Consider the following 25,416-nt stretch of genomic DNA (forward strand, 5'->3'; position numbering starts at 1 on the left):
TCTCTATAAGGTCGCCCCTCAGCCTCCGACGCTCGAGGGAAAACAGCCCCAGTCTGTTCAGCCTCTCCCTGCAGCTCAAATCCTCCAACCCTGGCAACATCCTTGTAAATCTTTTCTGAACCCTTTCAAGTTTCACAACATCTTTCCAATAGGAAGGAGTCCAGAATTGCACGCAATATTCCAACAGTGGCCTAACCAATGTCCTGCACAGCTGCAACATGACCTCTCAACACCTGTACTCCATAATCTGACAAATTAAGGAAAGCATACCAAACGCCTTCTTTACTATTCTATCTACCTGCGACTCCACTTTCAAGGAGCTATGAACCTGTACTCCAAGGTCTCTTTGTTCAGCAACACTTCCTCGAACATTACCATTAAGTGTATAAGTCCTGCTAAGACTTGCTTTCCCAAAATGCAGCACCTCACATTTATCTGAATTAAACTCCATTTGCCACTTCTCAGCTTATTGGCCCATCTGGTCAAGATCCTGTTGTAATCTGAGGTAACCCTCTTCGCTGTCCACCATACCTCCAATTTTGGTGTCATCTGCAAACTGACTAACTATACTTCTTATGCTCACATCCAAATCATTTATATGGATGATAGTCCCTCAGGACTCCCTCCAACAACTTGCCCACCACCGGCGTCAGGCTCACTGGTCAATAGTTCCCTGGCTTGTCCTTACCACTCTTCTTAAACAGTAGCACCACATCAGCCAACCTCCAGTCTTCTGGCACCTCACCTGTGACTATCGACGATACAAATATCTCAGCAAGAGGCCCAGCAACCACTTCTCTAGCTTCCCACAGAGTTCTCGGGTACAACTGATCAGGTCCTGGGGATTTATCTACCTTTACCTGTTTCAAGACATCCCGCACTTTCTCCTCTGTAATATGGACATTTTGCAAGATGTCACCATCTATTTCCCTACAGTCTATATCTTCCATATCCTTTTCCACAGTAAATACTGATGCAAAATACTCATTGAGTATCTCCCCCATTTTCTGCGGCTCCACACAAAGGCCGCCTTGCTGATCTTTGAGGGGCCCTATTCTCTCCTTAGTTATTCTTTTGTCCTTAATGTATCTGTAAAAACCCTTTGGATTCTCCTTAATTCTATTTGCCAAAGCTATCTCATGTCCCCTTTTTGCCCTCCTGATTTCCCTCTTAAGTATACTCCTACTTCCTTTATACTCTTCTTCGGATTCACTTGATCTATCCTGTCTATACCATATATATGCTTCCTTCTTTTTCTTCACCAAACTCTCAATTTCTTTAGTCATCCAGCATTCCCTATACCTACCAGCCTTTCCTTTCACCCTGACAGGAATATACTTTCTCTGGATTCTCATCTCAATACTGAAGGCTTCCCATTTTCCAGCCGTACTTTTACCTGCAAACATCTGCCCCCAATCAGCTTTCGAAAGTTCTTGCCTAATACCGTAAAAATTGGCCTTTCTCCAATTTAGAACTTCAACTTTTAGATCTGGTCTACCTTTTTCCATGACTATTTTAAATCTAATAGAATTATGGCCGCAAAACCATGTGGAAAATTTACTCCAGTCGCAGCGCAGGTCGCTGCAGTATACCCAACCTTTTCCCTATTCCTTTGAGTTTTCCTTATTGACTCACTATCATGAGCGGAAGGGCAGGTGGCTCTGAACACCGTCTCTAAACCCACAGAACGTTAAACGTTTCAAATGACACTACCAAAAACAGCAAGCCTCAAGCTATCAACAGTGTCTGAGATATCAATATTTGCCTTTGATCAAAATTCGATACTGTTGCACCTATTAAAATGGCAGTTCTTCAGCAGTTTTTTAAAAAAATCAAGTTCCTTATCACTGAGTCAAGACCATTAACTGGTCAAACTAACCTAGATGCTGATGATTACGTGTGCTAAAATGGCTGGAAAACTGTGCTGAGCTTGCAAAGGCCTAACAGATCTCAGGTCTACTTAACTGTCGCCTATTTATTAGTCAACTGTTCAATATTCTTTCAATCAGGATTAGTCTTCAGGCAAGAATTAATTTGAACACATAAGTTGTAGTGTTTTCTCCCCAATCATTTCTTCCCTCACCTTCTGGAAGTTTTGGCGAACTCTGAGGTTTTCTTCCTATTATATGCTGCCGGGTTGTGCTAACTTTGTGATCTGGCCAAGATCAGCCAATTCAGCACGGTGCAGAGATTAAACCAAGGAAATCCATGCTCCAAGCACTTCTCACAATGGATAGTTCTTTTACCCACAGGGGAAAATGCTGATGTGGAGAAGACAAAAGAAAAATGGAGTGCATGCTAAGCATGAACTCACTAACGCTTCAGTGTAATGGTTATACTTCTAATTGACATTGTCAAAAATTTGGCAAAACGGCTTTAAGTCACACATGTTCATACATTAGAAAAATTAAAGTTATCAGATTTCATAGTGCCATCCCCTCTTACCAAGTCTGCTTCTGACTAGCTCTGTTTTGCAAAGATAAAGTGTTGAGTAATGGGGAAGACAGATTGCTGAGGACACTTGCTGTGCATCCTGTGGGATTTTGGGCATCAGGATGGATGAGGAATTCAGAGCTGCAAATTTTGGATGGCAGCCTAAAGGTTCCTTTGGAGTTGGAGCGCCAGTCAGTGTTTTTGCAAGGAATGTTGCAAATGCATTGCTACTCGCCAATGAAGCGCTGAGACTCATTTTATGCGAGGATCATAGTCAAGAATCCAGTTTGAAAGTAACCTTCACTTCAATTTGACACTGCCACAAATATTAAAATGATCATTTTTCTACAGATTTATTTTCCCTTTTCCCTCTACCAGGGTTATCTGTGCATGAACCATGACAGTCAGTGTCGGCAGTTTTGCCAAATATGGAGCAGCTTAAAGCCAAGCCTGATCTCATGCTCACCAGGAATCAGCTGTAAGATGCCTGGCTGATTTTCCCAGTGACACAGAGACAGATTGTAGTGCACTAACCCAGAACGGACTACAAAACCCTCCGAGGCCTCTTTGGTCTGTGTGCATTGAATGAAAAAAAGAACATGTGGAGGAGTCTAAAATAGGAGCACACCATCTCAAACTCAGAGCCAGGCTAATCAGAAGGGAAGTTGGGATACAGTTTCACACAAAAGTCAATAGAAGCATTAAATTCCTCCACACAAAAAAATACTAAGTTCCACTCGAGTTGATCACATTAAATCCAAAGTCAAAGGGCTTTCTTTTCCAGACTGGGGCACAAAAGGATATGGAGCCAAGGCAGGTAAACACAGTGTTTAAATATGGATCAGCCATGATCTCAATGAATGGTGAAATAGACTCAACAGCTTGAATAGCCTATTCCTATGAAAGGCCATATCTAAGAGAAACTATTCCAATCCTTGTAGTGTGTAAACCATCCTATGGTTTATTTTATTCATTTACAGGATGTGGGTTTCACAAGATAAGCCAGTATTTATTGCCCAACCGTAATTGCCCTTGGGAAGGTGATGTAAGTGGTCTTCTTGAAACAGTGTAGTCCATGTGGTGTAGGTCTTTTTAGCAGACTTTTGGTAGCTATTACATACAATGCAGTGGCTTGCTAAGCCATTGTAGTGGTTGACTCTCCAGTGGGTCAAGTGGGCCAGATCAGGTAAGCACGGCACCTTTCTCTAAATGATATTAATAAACCTGATAGGTTTTTATGATAATTGACAATGATTACATGGTCACCACCAGACTAGTTTTTAATTCCAGATTTAGTTACTGAATTGAAATTTCACCACCTGAACTTATGTTTTACAGAATCAACATGATTATACCACTGGCTCCTAGCAAGCATGGTGTTTAGGAGTCTTGTTTTTTTTAATGCATTTTGTGATTAAGTTAGAGCCATGGTACAATGATATTTTTAATTTTAGACCATGCGTTACAAACAAGCTCTCCCACATTAAGTAAAATGTGGCTAACTGCAGAGCTTAGTCCTCCCTGTGGTGCCCCTGGTGCAACTTCAAAATGTTCTTCCATCTCATTTGCAGCAGTTGCAAGGAATAAGGACCAACAGCAATTTCTCAATGCACCAGCGGACAGCCCAATTAATATTAGGCTTGCTGGCGATACAACACAAATGAGCTTTTTGTTTAAATATTTTTCTAGTTCTCATATCAGCCTTCAAGTGGCATCTATGAGTGAAATGTTCAATCAAAATAGGAACCAGGGTTAATATTATAAAGCCCATACTGGGACCTGCATTCTTCATCCAGAGTGGTTAAAATATGGAGCATGCCACCACAAAGAGAAGTTGAAGCAAACAGCACTGATGTATTTACAGGGACTGCCAGAGAGAAAGTAATACTAGGATCTCCTGATAGATGCAGATGAAGAAGAACCAAGAGAAAGTGCTTGAGGGGCAAACACAGAATACAGTACAGAAACAGACCCTTTAATCCAACTAGTCCCTGCTGACCATAATCCCAAACTAAACTGCCTGTGCTTGGCTCATACCCCTCCAAACATTTCTTATTCACGTACCTATCCAAATGCCTTTTAAACGTTGTTACTGTACCTGCATCCACCACTTTCCCTGGAAGTTCATTCCACATACAAACCACTAAAAAAAGTTGCCCCTCATGTCCTTTTCAAATCTTTCCCCTCTCACCTTAAAAATATGTCCCCTATTCTTGAAATCCCCCACCCTAGGGAAAAAACACCTGCCATTCATCTTATCTATACCCCTCATGGTTTTATAAACTTCCAAGGTCACCTCAACCTCCTATGCTCCAGTGAAAAATGTCTTAGCCTACCCAGCCTCTCCTTATAACTCAAACCCTCCATTCCCATCCTTTCTTCATCCCAGCAAAATCTTTTCTGGACTCTCCCTTATTTAATAATTTCATTCCTAAACAAGGTAATGCAGAACTGCACACAATAGTCCAGAAGACGTCTCACCAATGTCCTGTACAACCTCAATATGATGTCCCAACTATTATACACAAAAGGTCTGAGCAATGAAGGTAAGTTCACTAAGCACCTTCTTAACCACCCTGACTACCTATGACACAAACTTCAAATATTTATGTACCTGAACCCCTAGGTATCTGTTCTACAACACTACCCAAGGGCCAACATTTAATTGTATAAGTCCTGCCCTTGCTTGGTTTACCAAAAATACAATGCCTCATATTTATCCAAATTAAACTTTATCTGCCATTTCATAGGCCAGTTGGGCTGTATAGCCTGTTTCTGTGCTGTCAGGTATATGCACTCCTATGCATTGAGATGGTCTAAACCCATTTCATACATGTTTCTTGCAAGCAGCAGACTTCTTGCTCATTATATGATTGAGGGAGATAGAGGAGAGAGCTATGAACAGCACCAACTTGATCCTTGCCAGTTCAGTCAAGTGTGGGAGACCTTGTCACAAGTTCCAATGGTACAACAGAAGAACATGGTTCATTTGACCCTGAAAGGTTCTCACTTGTCATCCTCCTCCAACAGTTTACTGGCGATGCGGATCATCATGCAATAGGCAAATGGTGACTTGAGGCCCTGGCGTGCGAACTTCGACACCATCTTGTTAACAGCAAGCCGGTCGTTTTTCCTGATGTGGTACAGTAGCCCCAGAGCATGATACTGAAAGAAAGGAGTGCAGTCACCCACTGTTTTGGAGGAAGTACTACAACCAGTATGCAGACATGGAAAAGTTAATAAGCTCTTTATAATGGCATTTGTTGAGGGAATATTGTCGAGAATGCTGACAAAATCTCTGTTAAAATGGGGATTGTTTAATTCCTTTTGAACAGGTAGACAATCCAATAGATTGCCATCTTAAGTAAAAAGCAGTAAGCCTGATGGTGCAGAACTTTCTCAATACAAAAACAGAAATTACTGTAAAAGCTCAGCAAGTCTGGCAGCACCTGTGGAGAGAAGTCAGAGTTAACATTATGGGTCCAATGACCCATCTTCTGAACAGGAGGTCTGGCAGCATTCTCTCTCCATGGGTGCTGCCAGCCTGCTGAGCTTTTCCAGCAATTTCTGTTTTTGTTTCAGATTTCCAGCATCCGCAGTTCTTTCAGTTTCTTTTCAGCACTCTATCAAATCCATCCATAATTTTCAAAATGACTATTCAATCACCCACTGACCTTCTCTAAGTAGAATAATATCAGATTCTCTCATCTCTAATATCATTCTAGCAGACCTTCTGTACACCTCCTCAAAAGACTTGACATCCTTCCTAACATTTGCTGCTCAGCACTGGGCACAATACTCCAGCTACAGACTAAATGGTGATTTCTAAATTACTTCCTTGCTTTTGATCTCCTATGATCAATGCAATCAGCTAATTCAACAGAAAAGTACAGATTCAATCTTGAGTCTTGAAGTGCAATGGGTTTAAGTAGAACACTGGGTGGCATACATACCCACTAACTTAGAGTCATAGAGTAATACAGCATGGAAACAGGCCCTTTGGCCCAAACTGGTCCATACTGACCATGGTGCACACTCAGCTAGTTCCAACTGCTCGCATTTGGTCCACAACCCTCCAAACTCATCCCATCCACATACCTACCCAAGTGTTTTTTTCAAAAAGTTGCTATTGTACATTCCTCAACCACTTTCTCTGGCAGCCCATTCCATATATGCACCACTCTCTGCATGAAGAAGTTGCCCCCCAGCTCCTCCTTAAATCTTTCCCCTCTCACCTTAAACCTATGCCCTCTAGTTTTCAATTCCTCATCCCTGGGAAAAAGGCAATAATAAGCTCACTCCACATTCCCCTACGTTCCAAGGATTTAGCCCTATTCTGGCCAATCTCTCCCTGTAACTCATGCCTACTAGTCCTAGCAACATCCTTGTAAATCATCTTTGCACTCTTTCCAGTTTAACTACATCTTTCCTACAAGAGAGTGACCAAAACTGTACACAATACTCAATTTGTCAGTGTTATCAGTGAATAGTTTGCATTGACTTTACATTGTGCAACCATTCGATTTACCTGCACCATAATGTTGTCACTGGAGGCTGCCTCTTGAGCTTCGTTCACCCAGCGCTTCACCACATCAAAGCCGGTCTTGAGCAAGTGCTGCAGGACACAAAGGAAACAGTGGATTAATGACATCCTCTTCCAACATATCCATTGAATGATATTTGCAATTGAATTTCAAAATCCCAAAGCAGCACGTACAGCATTTCGAGTTGACAAGACAAATGTCATTCCTTCATAAAATGCCACTGTACAAAATCAGAGCAATGAATTACCAGGAAGTTAAAGTAATAAGAAATGGAGTCAGGCTGTGTAAATAACTTCCATATCAGGACAAGTCAGCATTATTCCTATACCAAGTTACTATGATATATTTTGCAACAGACAACAGCACTCACCAAGGAGGAAAGCAATGCTGAGCTGGAGACACTGGGCACTTTGTCCACGATTGCCTGCTTCATGTACCTTTCGATAGCTTGCAGCATGGTGCCCTTCAGGAATCATACAAGAGAGTGAGTGAAAGAGATCCGAAACAGCACCTTCCATAAGGTCAACACTTTAAAAACTAATGACAGAGAAGCCCAGATAATATTTAGCGTTTAAAAGCAAAAGAACTGCAGATGATGTAAACCAGAAACAAGAACAGAAATTGCTGGAAATTTTAACCCTGATTTCTCTCTACAAATGCTAACAGACCTGCTTAGCTTTTCCAGCAATTTTTGTTTTTGTTGTTTGTTAATGTTTAGTGTTTCTCAGTTCAACCCTACGGACTCCACACTTACTATTGTGTTAATTTCCTCTTTAACCAGCAGTGAAATTGCATTGCCTTTTTCTTTTTGTCTGTCCTTCGATGCTCTGCTCCCATTCCTGGTCAACCTGCAGCCATGTCTCTGTAATTTTTTTTTAGATTACTTACAGTGTGGAAACAGGTCCTTCAGCCCAACAAGTCCACATCGACCCGCCAAAGCGCAACCCACCCAGACCCATTCCCCTACATTTTACCCCTTCACCTAACACTACGGGCAATTTAGCATGGCTACAATCTTGGCTACATGATTCTGTTTTCATCCGTGTGCATGATAAATTTATCCTTTTTTTTTTAGGCAGCACAGTGGCTCAGTTGTTAGCACTGCTGCCTCATGGCATCAGGCTACTGTGTTTGATTCCACCCTCGAGTGACTGTGTGGAGTTTGCACGTTCTCCATGTTTCCTCCGAATGCTCCTTTTTCCTCCCACAGTCCAAAGATGTAGAACTCGGACTAAGCCCCACTCTCTGGTACTGGATCCTTCATTTCCTGACCCACACGCCATAGTGAAGATTGGGGACAATATTTCATTGTCACTAACACTCAACATTGCAGCACCCCAGGGATATGTACTCAGCCCCCTACTGTATTCACTGTTCTCCCATGACTGCGTCAGCAAATACCAGACTAATGACATTTACAAGCTCACTGTTGACACCACCATAGTTGGTCGAATATCAGATGGCACTGAAACAGACGACAGGTGGAAGACCTGGAAAAGTGGTACACTGAGAACAACCTAGCCCTCAATGCCAGTAAAACCAAGGAACTCAATACTGACTTTCGGCAGGATGTTACTCATGCACCCCCCTACACATTAACAGTACAGAGGTGGAACAAGTGGAGAGTGCCAAGCTCCTCGGAGTGGTCATCCACAACAAGCTTTCTTGGACTCTTCATGTGGATGTACTGGTTACAAAGGCTCAACAACACCTCTTCTTCCTTAGGCAGCTGAGGAAATTTGGCATGACGGCAAATAACCTTGCCAACTTTTATAGGTGGGCCATTGAGAGCATTCTGTCCAGAAGTATCACTACCTGGTAGGGCAACTGCGCTATTCAAGATCGGAAATGGTTACAGTGAGTGGTGAACTTGGCCCAGACAATCACAAAGGCCAACCTCCCATCTATAGAATCCATCTACCAGGCCCGCTGTCAAAGAAAGGCCGCCAGCATTCTCAAAAATCCATCCCACCCTGGCAATGTTTTTCTACAACCTCTACCAGCGGGGAGAAGGTACAGAAGCCTGAACACACGCACCAGCTGGTTTTGTAACAGTTTCTACCCTACTGTTGTTAGAATACTGAATGGACTCTCAATCTCTTAACATTCGCCTGTACCTGTGTTTTTGTTTTTGCTGCTATTTACCTATTATTTACTTATCTATGCTACTTAACTCTGTGATCTGCCTGCATTGCTCGCAAGACAAAGCTTTTCACCGCACCTCGGTACACGTGACAATAAATTCAATTCATTCATTCAATTCAAGTCAGGTGAATTACCCATAGTGCCCAGGGATCTGCAGGGATAGGTGAATTAGCCAAGGGAAATGCAGGGTTACAGTGACAGGATGGGTAAGGTGGATCTGGGTGAGATGCTCTTCAGAGGGTCAGTGTGGACTCAATGGGCCAAATGGACTGCTTCCACACTGAAGGGATTCTATGATTCTATGTGAATGTTTTTTGCATTAAGGCACAAACTTTTAAGGTTTACCTTTTTAACATTACATGGCCCATCCCCATTACTTTTCACTGTGACCTTGTTTGATCCAGCCCTTCATTTCTCTGCTCAATACTTTTCTTAGTCTGCCTTTGTTCTTGTCCTTGATTTCCCTTCCTCTGATTCTGTGCATAGGCTCCCACCCCCTGCCATCTTAGTTTAAAGCTTTCCCAACCACTCCAGCAAGACTCCCCTAGAACAGTAGTGTCAGTCCTGCCAAGCTTGTACTGGTCCTTGCTCACCCAGAACCGGTCTCAATGCTGCAGGAATCTGAAACCTACTGTTTCTACTCTGACTAGCACATGGCACTAGTAGCACACATAGAAACATAGAAAGTAGGTGCAGGAGGAGACCATTCAGCCCTTCGAGCATGTACCACCATTCAATATGATCATGGCTGATCATGCAATTTCAGTATCCCATTCTCTCCCTCTCCCCATCCCAATGATGCCTTTAGCTGCAAGGACCACGTCCAGCTCCATCGTGAATATATCTAGCGAAATGGCCTAAACAGCTTCCTGTGGGAGAGAATCCCACAGGTTCACAACTCCAAGTGAAGAAATTCTTCTTCATCTCAATCCTGAATGGCTTACCCCTTATTCTTAGACTGTGACCCGTAGTTCTGGACTTCCCCGATATGAGGATCAAGCTTCTCACATCTAGTCTGTCCAGGACCTGGACCTTTTGCAATACTGCTTATAGGATATCACTTTTTAAAATAAAAATTGCTGTTTGGCACATCCGCTTGATTCACGTCTGCGCTGAGAAGAGTGCAGAGCTCTTCGAAATTTCTAAGCTTCAAACCATTCTTGCTTTCACAGATCCTTACAGAAGTAATAAGAGTTGACAAGAGCAGTGGGCAAGGAGAGCAATAGGGCTAACCTAGTTTAGAAGAGTTTTACTTAACCATCTAAATTAAAAACACACAGTTGCAATAAGAAGCTCATTGAAGCAACACACAAAAAACATTTTAGTCAGTTTCATCCTCACAACGTAGATTAACAGATCTATTGAGAGATGGCTTTAACAGTTCTTCTGCTATAGTTCTCCACCTCGTAAGCATGTTATTTACTTTTTTAGATATAGTTAAGGTGACTTATAATGTACTGAAATAGCTTTATTTTTCTGTTTTTGAAGTTCCATTTAAAACATTGCTGCCTTGAAGAAATGTTTTCAGAACTGTTTTAAAAAAAGATAATCAATACATATTGACCGAGACATGATAAACTATCTGTGCTGAATCATTCCCTGTAGCTTTTTTTTTAAAACCCTGATGAATGTACCGAACAGACCTTTGGGTTTGCTACTGTGGAAAATTTATCCTGAACAGTTAGCCTGATAGCTTAAGTGTCTGGTGTTACATTGAGTCACTAAAACCTGTACAATTCCAGGTCTCTAGGAGAAAGTAAGGACTGCAGATGCTGGAGATCAGAGCTGAAAAATGTGTTGCAACACATTTTTCAGCAATTCCAGGTCTCTGTCAGGTTTGCTGGTTTTACCCTGGAGTAGTATCACATAATTACAAATTATTTTGGTAGCCTTGGCCCTACCACTGCAATCTCAGGACATGAAAATAGAGTCAGGGCTTCTGACATCCTCCGACTCCAAATGGAGAACGTCCCTTTGATCAATGGCACTGGGTCGAGAAGACTTCAAAAGGCAGAGAATATTAGGGAGGAAACCCCAGGGCTTAAGCATTCAAAGACACACTGGCCAAAGATGGAGTAATGAAAACCAAGGATGTACAACAGGCCAGATGTGGAAAACGATATAATCAAAAAAACTGTCAAAATACATGTGAAAACAGAAATACATCTCTTCAGAAAAAAAACTGCCTTATGAATACAGACAATTACACTTTCAATGCTTACAACTATGGGCAGTGATGTCAGTATTGGGAACGAGAACATATATTTTTCATAATTAAATCCCTGAGCAGGACAGTGCTGGTTAGATGCAAGATGAAGCAATCTCTTGCTGTATCCCAACAAGGTGTTTCAAATTCCACCGCACCAATGTAATCATTTCAGCAGCAGCCAGTCTCTGAACCCAGTCATTCCAGTACCATTCTATGGGCAACACCACCCATTTCTAGTGGAAACTAGGCAGACAATCTCCAATTTAGAGTCCTTACTGCTGCGGAATTGAGATTCAAATAGAAGGACACATTGCGTTAGTAACAAAAACTCTGTTTTATAATTTGATTTTTAAAACATCATCCTATAAATTATGTCCACATGCAAGTCCGCCTTTTGAGCACGGTACTTACATCAGTAATTTTACACAGTGCTCTCACAGCAGGTCCCCGATAATTGTCTTCTTTCCCAGTCATGTCTTTAGTCAGGCTAAAGGAAAAGAAAATGCAGAATAACTGAAGCAATAATTAGCTAGATTGCAAAAACCTAATCCTCTTAACTGTAACTATAAAGAGTATTCCTTTTCAGGCTAATATGACCAATTAACTGTTAAAACACATATCTGTAATGTGGGCTGTTTATTTAAAAACACTATTTAGATGTCAGGTGGAAGGAAGATTACAACTTGCACGGCGCTTTTTAAGAGTTCTTTAAAGTCAATACATCATTTTACAACACTGACACTGTTGTAACTTAGCATTATTGCCGATAATTTGGCCACAGTAAGATCCCACAAACAGCAATGTTGGTAAAGGGATAAATAACGTCCAACCCTCAGGAAAACTCCTCTGCTCTTCTTACAAAATAGTGGGATCTTTTAAATCCACCAGAAAGTGCAGGCCAGGCCGCCCTAATCGCTCATGTGAAAGCCAGCATCTTAGTGCTGCACCACCAAATGAGCCAAGATTATGAACTCAAGCACCTGGATTGAGCCTCGAAAGCTGCCTATTGACTTTCGTAGAACATAGAACAATACAGCACAGAACAGGCCCTTCGGCCCACGATGTTGTGCCGAACATTTGTCCTAGCTTAAGCACCCATCCATGTACCTATCCAATTGCCGCTTAAAGGTCGCCAATGATTCTGACTCTACCACTCCCACAGGCAACGCATTCCATGCCCCCACCACTCTCTGGGTAAAGAATCCACCCCTGACATCTCCCCTATACCTTCCACCCTTCACCTTAAATTTATGTCCCCTTGTAACACTCTGTTGTACCCAGGGAAAAGGTTTCTGACTGTCTACTCTATCTATTCCTCTGATCATCTTATAAACATCTATCAAGTCACCCCTCATCCTTCACCGTTCCAACGAGAAAAGGCCTAGCACTCTCAACCTATCCTCGTATGACCTAATCTCCATTCCAGGCAACATCCTGGTAAATCTTCTCTGCACCCTCTCCAAAGCTTCCACATCTTTCCTAAAGGGAGGCGACCAGAACTACACACAGTACTCCAAATGTGGCCTTACCAAGGTCCTGTACAGCTGCAACATCACTTCACGACTCTTGAATTCAATCCCTCTGCTAATGAACGCTAATACACCATAGGCCTTCTTACAAGCTCTATCCACCCGAGTGGTAACTTTCAAAGACCTATGAACATAGACCCCAAGATCCCTCTGTTCTTCCACCTTACTAAGAACCCTGTATTCTGCATTCTTATTTGTCTTTCCAAAATGGACAACCTCACACTTGGCAGGGTTGAACTCCATCTGCCACTCCTCAGCCCAGCTCTGCATCATATCGAAGTCCCTTTGCAGCCAACAACAGCCCTCCTCACTATCCACAACTCCACCAATCTTCGTATCATCTGCAAATTTACTGACTCACCCTTCGACTCCCTCTTTCAAGTCATTAATAAAAATTACAAACAGCAGAGGACCCAGAACTGATCCCTGCAGAACTCCACTTGTAACTGGGCTCCAGGCTGAATATTTACCATCTACCACCACTCTCTGACTTCGACCGGTTAGCCAGTTTTCTATCCAATTGGCCAAATTTCCCACTATCCCATGCCTCCTGACTTTCCGCACAAGCCTACCATGGGGAACCTTATCAAATGCCTTACTAAAATCCATGTAAACTACATCCACTGCTCTACCCTCATCCACATGCTTGGTCACCTCCTCAAAGAATTCAATAAGACTTGTAAGGCAAGACCTACCCTTCACAAATCCGTGCTGGCTCTCCCTAATCAAGCAGTGTCTTTCCAGATACTCATAAATCCTATCCCTCAGTACCCTTTCCATTACTTTGCCTACCACCGAAGTAAGACAAACTGGCCTGTAATTCCCGAGGTTATCCCTATTCCCTTTTTTGAACAGGGGCACAACATTCGCCACTCTCCAGTCCTCTGGTACCACCCCCGTTGACAGTGAAGACGAAAAGATCATTGCCAACGGTACTGCAATTTCCTCTCTTGCTTCCCACATAATCCTAGGATATATCCCGTCAGGCCCGGGGGACTTGTCTATCCTCAAGTTGTTCAAAATGTCCAACACATCTTCCTTCCTAACAAGTATCTCCTCTAGCTTACCAGTCCGTTTCACACTCTCCTCTTCAACAATACGGTCCCTCTAGTTCGTAAATGAACTATCTCCGACCCAGACTTGCTCGTTCCAAGAAACTTCCATGTTGTGCATCTCCCTCACTTTCAGCTTTCTTTTCTTACAATCTGATCATACCTCAAATGTTTGAATAGTCCTCCTCACAAATACTTTCAAAAACATGTTGATTGGTCATTTGCAACAAGTACGTGGAGAGAAATTAATATAAGGTAGTCTTGACCAAAAGGTGCTCAGACGCTGCAAGGTCTTTACATATTGAATTAATTGGACCAGGAGAAATATACCATTGTAAAAAAAAAAGTAAAAGAGAAGTGTTACTGTGGAAACAGTATACTGTGTAATGGAGAGTAAATGTTATTAACAGGCCTTGCCTATGAAGATTGTATTGTCTGCAATCGGTATTATAGTCATAGTAGTTTGATTTATTTCCCACAAACTAGTAACAATCAAAATTACAAGACACTGGAACAAAATTACCCTGCAGGTAAATTTCTATAACATATGGTATTCTTGCCATGTTGTATTTTACTGACTGAAATTCTCTGTGTGTTAAAGTTGCTATTTCAACAGCTTTTACAAAATTTATTATAAACTGGCACTGGCAGGAGCTCCATACTCTGGCACCTTATCCAAATGTTTAAGCAAAGTCTAACAGGACATGAAACCAGGTCAGCGAGGAAAAGGAGCAACAGGTAAACAGGCCAACAATAGCAAAGTCAACAAGAAAGCAATCCCATAAACACTCTGCTCATATGTACAAGCCACTGCCAGACGAACAGTAACAAGCTTCACGGACTGCAGTCTCTTACTCTTTCAGTACAAAGGAACGTGGGTCCACAGACCAACTTTAATTTATAAGATCATAAAGTACAGGAGTAGAAATAGGCCATTCAGCCCATTGAGTTTTCTCCACCTTTTAATCATGGCTGATACCCTTCTCAACCACATTCTCCGACAAGACCGTAAGATATAGAAACAGAATTGGGGAAGGAATGGGCAAACAGCCAAGTTAGGAGGACAAGGGAAAAGCTGAAGCTGAAGTGTTTTAACTACCTGCTAATAGATTCCCTGTGATACTAACCTGCTGGTAACGATGATGACATCCTCAGCGATGTTAGCCATTTCTTTGATTGTCAGGTAGCACATCCTTCGTAGGGTCGGCTGATCCAGATAAAAGCAGAAACAAAACTTAATTCTTTGACATTCCATGTCAACAGTTTTCAGCAATAATTATTTGACAATGTGTGCACGAAAATTAGTCAGTTCCTTTACTTCATTGAACAGATTTAGAAAAAGTAATCTAGGAAGGGGTAGGTTTGTATTTATTTAGCATCCTATTAAGGAGCAATCCTCGTACAATAAATTACTTTGCCTTTACAATATAACAACAATAAAGCCAATCACAGCAGCAATAATTTGAAACCATAAGATTTCACAATGAATGTAAGTTATTGAGCAAAACATAATCCAAACGAGACAATATTGTCCTGCTCGTCACCAGTTTTCAGTAGACATGATTCTATTCCCTCTCTACATCCTGCTCTAAAATGAATCCTGTTGAGATCCCAATGCTATATGATAATATCAAATAGATACATAAAGGTGTACACCACAGACACAGAACCTTTGGTCCAATTCATCCATGCCAACCAGATATCCCAAATTAATCCAGTCCCATTTGCCAGCACTTGGCCCATATCCCCCTCAACCCTTCCTATTCATGTAACCATCCAGATGCCTTTTAAATGTTGTAATTGTACCAGCCTCCACCACTTCCTCTGGCAGTTCATTCCATACATGCACCATCCTCTGCATGAAAAAGGTGCCCCTTGGGTCCCTTTTAAATTTTTCCCCTCTCACCCTAAAATTATGCCCTTTTGTTCTGGACTCCCCCACCCCAGGGAAAAGACGTCATCTGTTTATCATCCATGGCCCTCGTAATTTTATAAACCTCTATAAGGTCATCTGTCAGCCTCCAACGCTTTAGGGAAAACAGCTCCAACCTATTCAGTCTCTTCCTGTAATTCAAACCCTCCAAGATTTACATCCTTGTAAACCTTTTCTGAATCCTTTCAAGTTTCACAACATCCTTCCTATAGGAGGGAGACCAGTATTGCACACAATATTCCACAAGTGGTCTAACAAATGTACTGTACAGCCACAATATGATGGCGATTGCACTAAGATGCTCAGAATGTCCTCTCTGGATGACATTCACCAGCCCATCACATCACCTTTGATCCAGCCTCAGACATCTCAAAGCCGCCTTAATGTTATCAAAGCCAGCTTTCTATCGACAAGTGTCAAAATGGTATTTCCTCCATCCAACAGCCGCTGAAGTTCACCTAGAACATTCTAATTCATACAAGATAATGCCATTGAGGTTAAAACAAAAGCAAGGAGGCCAGTTGTTCCTGGATGAAAAATAACTACAGTCCACCTCAGTCACCTTCTGCCACATAAGTGGCTGTATTAGACAATAATGGCAATTTTGACACTTCAGAACAGTCAATTAGTCTGTAACACAAGGCAGGGAAAACCCCTATTGGAGTGCTTTGCGGACAATGGGTTCAAAGCCATTTCCTCCCTCAAATATGCATTATCACATGTTTTAATTCCAAATTACAGGGGGTGCCAGAGAAGGAAAGAGGGGCTTTTATCAGTAGTGACTAGCCCTAGTGTTGCATTATTTTTCTTCCATGCGTTGTGCTGTGATTGTATCTACAATGCGTGGACTGCATCTGTTCATTAAAGCATTTCACCACTGCCTTCTTAAAGACAATAAATGCTCGTCTTACAAATGACTGCAGTTTTGGGTTAACATGAAAGAATCAAAGTGACATGTGACCTAAAAAATTGCTAATTATAAATCTTTCGCATATTTACAAGGATCCACTGAAAGAGTAAATCATTTGATCCTACATACTTCTGATCTGCTTTACCACGAGAAACGTATAAACCGCCTGTGATGTCAATTTAGTCACACAATCGCAAACAATTCATTATCTGTGATTTCTAAATTTCATTTAAAGACCCAACTAAAATCTAAATTCGGCAACAGTAAGTGCTTTCACAGTTTCTATAAAATAGAAGGATGGATCTTTGGAAGTTTTGTTGTTGGAAACAGTAGAATAAAATGTGCTGTGCTTGAGATAGGCACTTTGGACAGTATGTCACAAAGGTACAGTACTGGTGGCTGAAATCTGGTCCATTAGTGGTGGAATCAACTTGAAATGATGAACCACACATGAAACACACTATTTTCAAGCATTGTTCACTGGAACACATTGGTATAAATAACCCAGTCATAAAACAGGCAGAGTTTTTTCCCCCACCAGCAGTTAATAAAAGGTAGTCCCTGGGTTGCAAACAAACTCTGTTAGATTCCATTCACAACTTGATTTCTACACAATCGGAAGCACAATGCAGGATAATATAAAGCAGCTGTAGTGGTTCACACTTGTAAATTGGAGACTTCCTCTACTTACATCATTTGACTGGAAGAGCTTGGTCATGGCAAAAAATGCCTCTGTAGCCTCTATGGAACCAAAATGCTCCCCCTGTATAAAAATAATACAAGAACTCAACTTTTTCACATTAACAGAGCATGAAATAGTAAGGTTATTTAATAAATAGTGGCTTTCCCGTATTTAACCTTTACATGAAAAGAATAACATGTCAGATCTTAGTTTCAAAAGTATTCTCTGGACCCGCTCTATTACTAACCTCAGGAGATTTTTCACCCAGCCTTGTCCTTCACCAGGACCATGTCTCAATTCATTGTGAAACCCTTTCTCCCCAATTACTCAGTTTCCAAACTAGGACCAGTTGTCAGCCAACGTGTAATTAACTACCTTTACTTCAGCAAACTTTATGAGCTACACGTCTGTCTCTGTGGGAACTTATTCTCAAAGAATCACTATTTTTAACTTCTTCCAACAAAATCATTTAAGATTTGCAAGGTCTTGTTCAACCTTCATCAATTTATATCATACTCTCTCTAGTAAATTTATTAAAGGTTTGGCTATTTTCAAATTTCTAACTTTAGGCTTGTGCCAAATCATACACATACAAAAATGCACATTTCACATGGTATATAGTGAACTTTAAATGTGAAATCTTCACAGTATCCCCATAAAATTATCACCAGCTAGGCACACAGTAACCAACACTCACTCCCTCCAGTCACTTCAGGTCTGACAGCAGGAATTTCCAGAGATCCCTTTGCTTGACCCCTTGAATAAATACCAGTCCACTTGGCTCTGGTAAAACAGCCCTGTTCCAGGAAGGCTGCTTCATCTACTATCGAAAGATTTTATACATAAATGTTTTTATTTTCAGCACCAAAACCAACTGCAGTATGCCTCCCAGTCACTTGTCTATGTGCAAACTTGCATTTTCATCACAACTTAAGTCACATGCTCACTGTTCAGTAACTTGGGTGAAATAGATTTCTCTGAACGTAATCCACTCTGGATTCAAAGGTACCATCATATAAAGAAAACAGATGTTTCACAAAGTGTAAGATTCATCACAACTCTCAATTGTTAATAGCATAAAAGCTGCTAGTTTGTCACCATGGTAGTTTTATGAAAATTGGAAGTGTAAAAAAAAATCTGCTGGACAAATAGGAAAACGGTACAAACAGCTCCAAACTTAGCCTTTTAAGAATTTTACTTTCTTTTATTTATGAAGATCCAAATAATGTCATTTTTATGACTTAGGTTATTGCCAGCTGCACGGGATTTTTCATTGGGAACAATTATTTTAAAAAACCTCCCACACTGAACATGCTGCAGTTTGAAGGTTAGCACCTTAAAACTTACTTAAAATGCAAAAGGTCTGTTCGTGAAGCACCAGCACCACCTATTGTCGACAAGTCAGTAATACATCAGAAACAAATTGAAAGGCAAAACTGCTCCTGAAGGGCAAGTACATTTGCATATTTTCTCCATCATACATCTCTAATTACAACAGTCAAGTACACTAGTGATTAATATGTCCAGATGCTGCAATCAAAATGTACAGCAATCAGCAAATTGGATAAAAAACTGAATTATATCAGTCAATTCGGAGAGGTATTGGGCAAAATGGCTTGCTTCTGTGCTGTAAGAACTGGGTAATACAAGTTGATGCCAAAACAGTTGCACTATGGAAGGTCAATCCATACCTTAGTTATGGAGGCCAGTTTTGATTATCAGATAAGAGAAAATTGAGACTCTGCAGAATAACCATAAGATTGGTCTATATAATGAGAAAGACTGGAACAAACATGGATTTCCACCACTGAAGTAAACAAAAAGGGGTTTTAGCATGGATGAATAATGCAGGAAAAAATACTTCTGGACTATTTCTTCAAGATAAACAGCAAAATTTGGACAAGCTAGCAGAGTTCAACCTGGGGATGCTTTTCCCAGGCATTCTTTTGAAATATGGCGCTCCCCATTTGATACCAGAAGTAAATGGCCTGCAATCGTGAAGTGACTGAGATGCTGTGAATGAGGATGGAGGGAGAAGAGACACGCCCACAGGTTTGTCTTGAGTAGATAAGTGAATGAAGAGCACTCGCCATACACATTTATCCTTTTAAATGCCCTTCCATATCCATAATGGATTCAGAATCTTTCAAAAATCTGTATAATCACACAGCACAGCTCATTCAGTCCTCTGTTTCGACTCTTTGAAAGGGTACCAATTAGTCTTCCCCACCTCACTCTTTCTCCATCGTCCTACAAATGCTTTCCTTTAAGCATTTCATTTTTCCCCCATTTACCAGTATCTTGCTAAATTGAACAACTGCACTTAACAGAGCATTTATGTTGCTGAAGCCCCTCACGAGTCATTATAATTGTATTATGTATTTGACCATGTTCACATTTTCCATTGTCTCAACTGGATTTGGGAAAAAAACATTCTTCCAGGCAGCAAAAACACTGCATTACCTATTTTACAAAACTTACACAAATTCACTTTGAAAAGTTTTATCACGGCTTTAGGGATTCCATTATTCAAGCAAAACATTTCGAATCACCACAGTTTATAATCGGTGGCACGGTGGTTAGCACTGCTGCCTCATAGCGCCAGAGACCCAGGTTCAATTCCCGCCTCAGGCGACTCTCTGTGTGGAGTTTGCACATTCTCCCTGTGTCTGCGTGGGTTTCCTCCGGGTGCTCAGGTTTCCTCCCACAGTCACAAAAATGTGCAGGTTAGGTGAATTGGCCATGCTAAATTGCCCTTAGTTTTAGGTGGAGGGGTAAATGTAGGGGAATGGGTCTGGGTTGCTTACGCTTCAGGGGGTCGGTGTGGATTTGTTGGGCCGAAGGGCCTGTTTCCACACTAAGCAATCTAATCTAATAAAAGTAACATCCCTACATTTAAAGGTAATTACATCTTGATTCGGAGACTCACTGAAGATGTTACCTACTATGGTAATGAAATGTCTGAAAATAAACCTTCCAGCTCAGCAAGCAAACCTGCATCCAGAACCTTAACCTGAAATACAAATCTTCTCAAAACTCAGTAAATACACCTAATCAGTAGCTTAGCAATAACAAATCAATGGGTACCACCTGAAGGAGCGACACCCCAAAAGCTAGTGTGCTTCCAATTAAACCTGTTGGGACTATAACCTGGTGTTGTGAGATTTTTAACTTTGTACACCCCAGTCCAACACCAGCATTTCCAAATCATGATCACAAGACAGGACACTTCCAAGCTCATCGGCCAATAGCAAACCTACTATCCAAGGGACATTTTGGTTCCATGTCATTTTATATTCCTTGTTGGGAAAAAATAATCAATCTCTCTCGCGTTTTGTGGGAGAGTGTACCAGATTTGAACCACATTTCCAATGAAAAAGTGTTCTCTAACTTCCCACCTGAATGGCTTGGATCTAATTTTTTTTTTTTAAGATCATACTCCTTAGTCCTAGACAGTGAACAGCAGAAAATTTATTTTCAGTTATCTCATCAATTGCCTCCTCGATCCTAAAAGATCTCAATCAAATTACCCTTTAACCATCTATAATTTTGTTGACTACAAACCCAGCACATGTGCTAAGGAATTGTAAAAGTGAAAAAGCAAGCAGAGATGCATTCAAGTTACACAAACACAAGAATGGACCATAAGGATGAGATGAAGTAGTGTCAGAGGAGATTCATAAGAAGCATAAACTATAGGTTACATACCGGTCGGTCCATTGCTGTGCTGCACATTCCATGTAACTATAAAACCCACAAAATCTGTACAGCTATTTTTAATCTGCTGGGACCATTTTTGGAGAAAATCATCATTACTGGTAATTCCTTGCATCAGTATGACCACCACCTCAATCCCCCCCCTGCTCTACCTGATACCAGACAGCGTGCAGTTCTGATAGCAGCTCATTGTATGCTGCGTAAAAGCAACTTCCAACCACTGTCAGAATCAGATTATGTTGAGCAGTTTACTTTCTCTGGAGCAGCAGAGACTGAGAGGAGACTTGATGGAAGTTTATAAAATTATGAAACGCATAGATAGGGTTGACGGTCAGAGTCTTTTTTTCCCCAGAGTTGAAACTTCTCATACTAGGAGGCATACATTTAAGGTGAGGGTGAATATTTCAAAGGAGATGTGAGGGACAAGTTTCTTTTTAAAGATTGTGAGGTGGTAGCGAAGGCAGAATGATAGGGGCATTTAAGAGAGTTTTAGATGAGCACATGAATATGCCAAGAATCGAAGGGCAGGCAAAAGGGATTAGTTCAATTTGGTGTCATGTTCGGCACAACATCATGGGCTGAAGGGCCCAGTTCCTGTGCTGTACTGTCCTATGTTCTGATTGCAGTCAACAGCCAGGGACCCATGTTTTCTGTTAACTAGTCCTTAGAAGCAACACTTGGGATTTTCCACCAATTACTGAAACTAATAGCTTCTTCGTTTATAGTCTTCACTACACAGCCTCACATTTACGCACACTTTGTGGCAAAGCTTCCCAACATTGATCCTGAATGAGTCTTTCAGATTGACATGATCATTTACAAATGGTTCAAAGGTTCACGAGTACAGTTCAAATAAATTACTGGGCAACTGTTCAAAGTTCAAAGATTATTTCTTGAAGATACAGCAAGAGGCCTAACCTGATTTATCAGATACAAGATCTTGGTCAGAATGTGAGCACATTTCCGAGGATTGATGGGAGTTTCGTTAAACACTCGAGCCTGCAACAAAACAAAGCAAAAACATAAGTAGTGTATGCATTGAATCATTAACAATCTCAGCAAATCCACATGAAATGAACAGGCAGGTTGAGAATACCCATTCAATCCATCAAATCTCTATTTATTACCTGATCATAAAATCTAATGCAGTTTCCTGCACTAATTCAACCACTCTTGGCAGACTTTGATTATCTCTTTCTTTGGAATAAAACAACCAGATCTGTGATTATAAAGAGCTTTGCCTGTAGTCTCAATAGATTTTGAATCAGCTGGGTAAGGCGAGACAAAAGCAACAAGATAAAATGTTTCAGTGAGTTAATGGGAGAACGCAGCACTTCACAGCACATTGCTGGCTTCCCTCTGCAGCTATTCAGTTAAAACCACACATCAGCATGCGCATACACACACACATTTCAAAACTTACTCCTCTAATTCTTTCAGAAAGGAGAAAGTTGAGGATGACTTAACAGAAGCATTTAAACAATACAAATTTATTTGGTAGCCAGATGCTTAGAAAACTGCGAACTATAAATAAGAGTCACTAATAAACCTAAAAAGGAACTTAGCAGAAATTTGTTAGCCCAGAGGGCATAGAACTTGCTCCCACAAGGAGTAACTGAGGCGAAAAACATAGATGCATTTAACAGCATGCCAGATAAACTCTTAAAGAAGGAACAGAAGGAGAATTGTCTCGAATATGACGGCTGAAAATGTGTTGCTGGAAAAGCGCAGGTCAGGCAGCATTCAGGGAACAGGAGAATCGACGTTTCGGGCATAAGCCCTTCTCCTGAAGAAGGGCTTATGCCCGAAACTTCGATTCTCCTGTTCCCTGGATGCTGCCTGACCTGCTGCGCTTTTCCAGCAACACATTTTCAGCTCTGATCTCCAGCATCTGCAGCCCTCACTTTCTCCTCGAATATGACGGCGGTAAGCTTCCTTCTTGAACCGTTGTAGTCTCCGGAACGTACGGACATTCAATGCTGCTAGGATTTTTAGCCAGAAAAAGTAAAAGAATAGCAATATAGTTCCAAAGTTAGCATAATGTGTGGCTTGGAAGGAAATCCACATTCATGATGTTTCCATGCAGACACTGTCCTTGTCCTTCTAAGTGATAGAGGTCATGGGTTTGGATGGAGGAGCCTTGGTGAGTGATTGCAGTGAATTTTATAGATGGTACACACTGCTGCCAGTGTTGCTGGTGATGAAGGAACTATTAAGTGTTAATGGGCAGCCAATCAAATGAGCTGAACAAAAACAGAACTGCAAATGCGTAAATCTAAAACACAAACAGAAATCAGAGGGGAAACTCAGCAGATCTGGCAGCATCTTTGGAGAGAAGGCAGAGTCAACATTTTGAGTCCAGTTACCATTGACCAAAATAAGCTTTCCAGCTATTTCTATTTCAATCAAGTAGGCTGCTTTGTTCTGGATGGTGTCAAGTTTCTCGAGTTGTTGGAATAGCATTCATCCAAATAAGTGGAGCATATTGCACCACATTCTTAACCTGAACCTTGCATAACATAGACAAGCATTAGGAACATAGGAAGCGAGTTAGCCACTACAGAACTCCAAGGCTGACCTGCTCTTATAGCCATTAATTTATATGGCTTGTCAAGTCCAGTTTCTGAACAATGGTAGACCCCTGGATGTAATACATTCAATATCAAATGCCAACAGTTATACTCTGTCTTGCTGGACAAGTCATTGCCTGGCACTTGAAGGGCACAATTGCTACTTGCCACTTATCATCCCAGGCTTGAACGTTGCCTGGATCTTGCTGTATATAAACATTTCTTGTTCAATACCCAAGTATTCGCAAATGGTGCTGAATGTTGTGCAATCATCAGCAAACATCTTGATGAGATTGGATTAGATTCTTACAGTGTGGAAACAGGCCCTTCGGCCCAACCAGTCCACACTGACCCTCCAAAGAGCAACCCACCCAGACCCATTTCCCTCTAACTAATGCACATAGCACTATGGGCAATTTAGCATGGCCAATTCACCTGACCAGAGCACCCAGAGGAAACCCACACCCAGACACGGGGAGAATGTGCAAACTCCACACAGACAATCGCCCGAGGCTGGAATCGAACCTGGGACCCTGGTGCTGTGAGGCAGCAGTGCTAACCACTGAGCCACCGTGCACTTCTCTTCCCCACCTTGGAATTCAGCGATTTTGCTGATGCTTGACCCATCCAGTAGAGGTCAGGAACCAAGTTTTCCTGACAGAACCGAAAATGATCATCAGTGAGCAGGTTATTCATTTGCATGCGTTGATTGATAATACTGCTGATGACCCCTTCCATCACTTTGTTAATGTTAGAAGGCAGCCTGACAGGGTGGTAAATGGCTGGGGTTGTACTTGTCCTGCTTTTTATGGATAAGAATTGATATAGCTGCACTCATGCAGGTAAATGCAGAGGATTTAATCACAGTCTTGACTTGTGCCTTAATGATGAGCCCTAACAGACAGGAGGGTGCATGCACTACCTAGGTCTCAATACTGAAATCAGAATGCGAGCATTCACATTAATTGGTGCTCACTGTAAATCCTTTGCCTTTACATGCCATCATCTCTACTTATGTGACTTCCTACTGTCACTCAAATCTAGCTTCACAGAAAGCCTCATTCCTTGCAAGCGAAAGGGAAGGCCACCAGCCCTGTGCACCCAACAGTGGGAGCACATTTGAGCAGGGCCTTCAAAGCTGCAGTGTGGAAATCATGAATGGTCAGCATTCTGACTGACAGACAGACACATACACATACACTGTGGCAGGGGTCACTGTACGGGAAGCTGCCATGACCTGTATCTTTTCAATGTCAAGGGAGTGTTGGAGACACTACGGCATCCCAACCTGCTGTAATCTGTAAATTGGCAAACTACTGAATTTGCATAGCACAGTAATCAATGCTCACCTCCTGCAGTACAGAACCTTTGTCCAGGTGCTGGAATGGATTTGAGCCCCCACCTAAGACAAAATAAGAAATAGGTTCATAAAATCAACCAGAACAATGTAAATGCAATCATGAATATCAATAAACAATATTTGTCCAATGCCTTAACAAAGAAAACATACTGTTTGATTAAAAAAAAGCAGTGTAAGGTTCTTAAGCCTGTTCCATCCTCCAATACGACTACCAATGAACTTCTATCTAACTCTCATTTCCACTCTAAACTCATATTCCTTGCTCGTCAAAACATCCAAAAAAATTACCAAGCTCAATTTTGAATTTTCTCAACTGCAGAGCATTCATCTGC

The 25,416-nt window shown here is 41.5% G+C and overlaps 1 protein-coding gene across 2 annotated transcripts in view; it reads right to left on the reverse strand.

Annotated features, from left to right (window-relative positions):
- The window catches only part of LOC122558821 (coatomer subunit gamma-1), a 76,131-nt gene that overhangs the window by 38,017 nt on the left and 12,698 nt on the right, over nt 1–25,416 (reverse strand). For both annotated transcript variants that reach the window (XM_043707622.2, XM_043707621.2), the window contains exons 2-9: nt 25,074–25,126; nt 22,073–22,153; nt 17,447–17,518; nt 15,040–15,119; nt 11,743–11,818; nt 7,348–7,440; nt 6,962–7,048; nt 5,444–5,598 (exon numbers count right to left, since the gene is read on the reverse strand). In XM_043707622.2, coding sequence (XP_043563557.1) covers nt 5,444–5,598; nt 6,962–7,048; nt 7,348–7,440; nt 11,743–11,818; nt 15,040–15,119; nt 17,447–17,518; nt 22,073–22,153; nt 25,074–25,126 — 697 coding nt within the window. The remainder of the gene's footprint in view (nt 1–5,443; nt 5,599–6,961; nt 7,049–7,347; nt 7,441–11,742; nt 11,819–15,039; nt 15,120–17,446; nt 17,519–22,072; nt 22,154–25,073; nt 25,127–25,416) is intronic.

This window comes from Chiloscyllium plagiosum, unplaced genomic scaffold, assembly GCF_037043375.1.
Source record: "Chiloscyllium plagiosum isolate Xiang-an unplaced genomic scaffold, Cpla_swu_hap1 HiC_scaffold_14, whole genome shotgun sequence".
In the NCBI taxonomy this organism is placed as follows: domain Eukaryota; kingdom Metazoa; phylum Chordata; class Chondrichthyes; order Orectolobiformes; family Hemiscylliidae; genus Chiloscyllium; species Chiloscyllium plagiosum.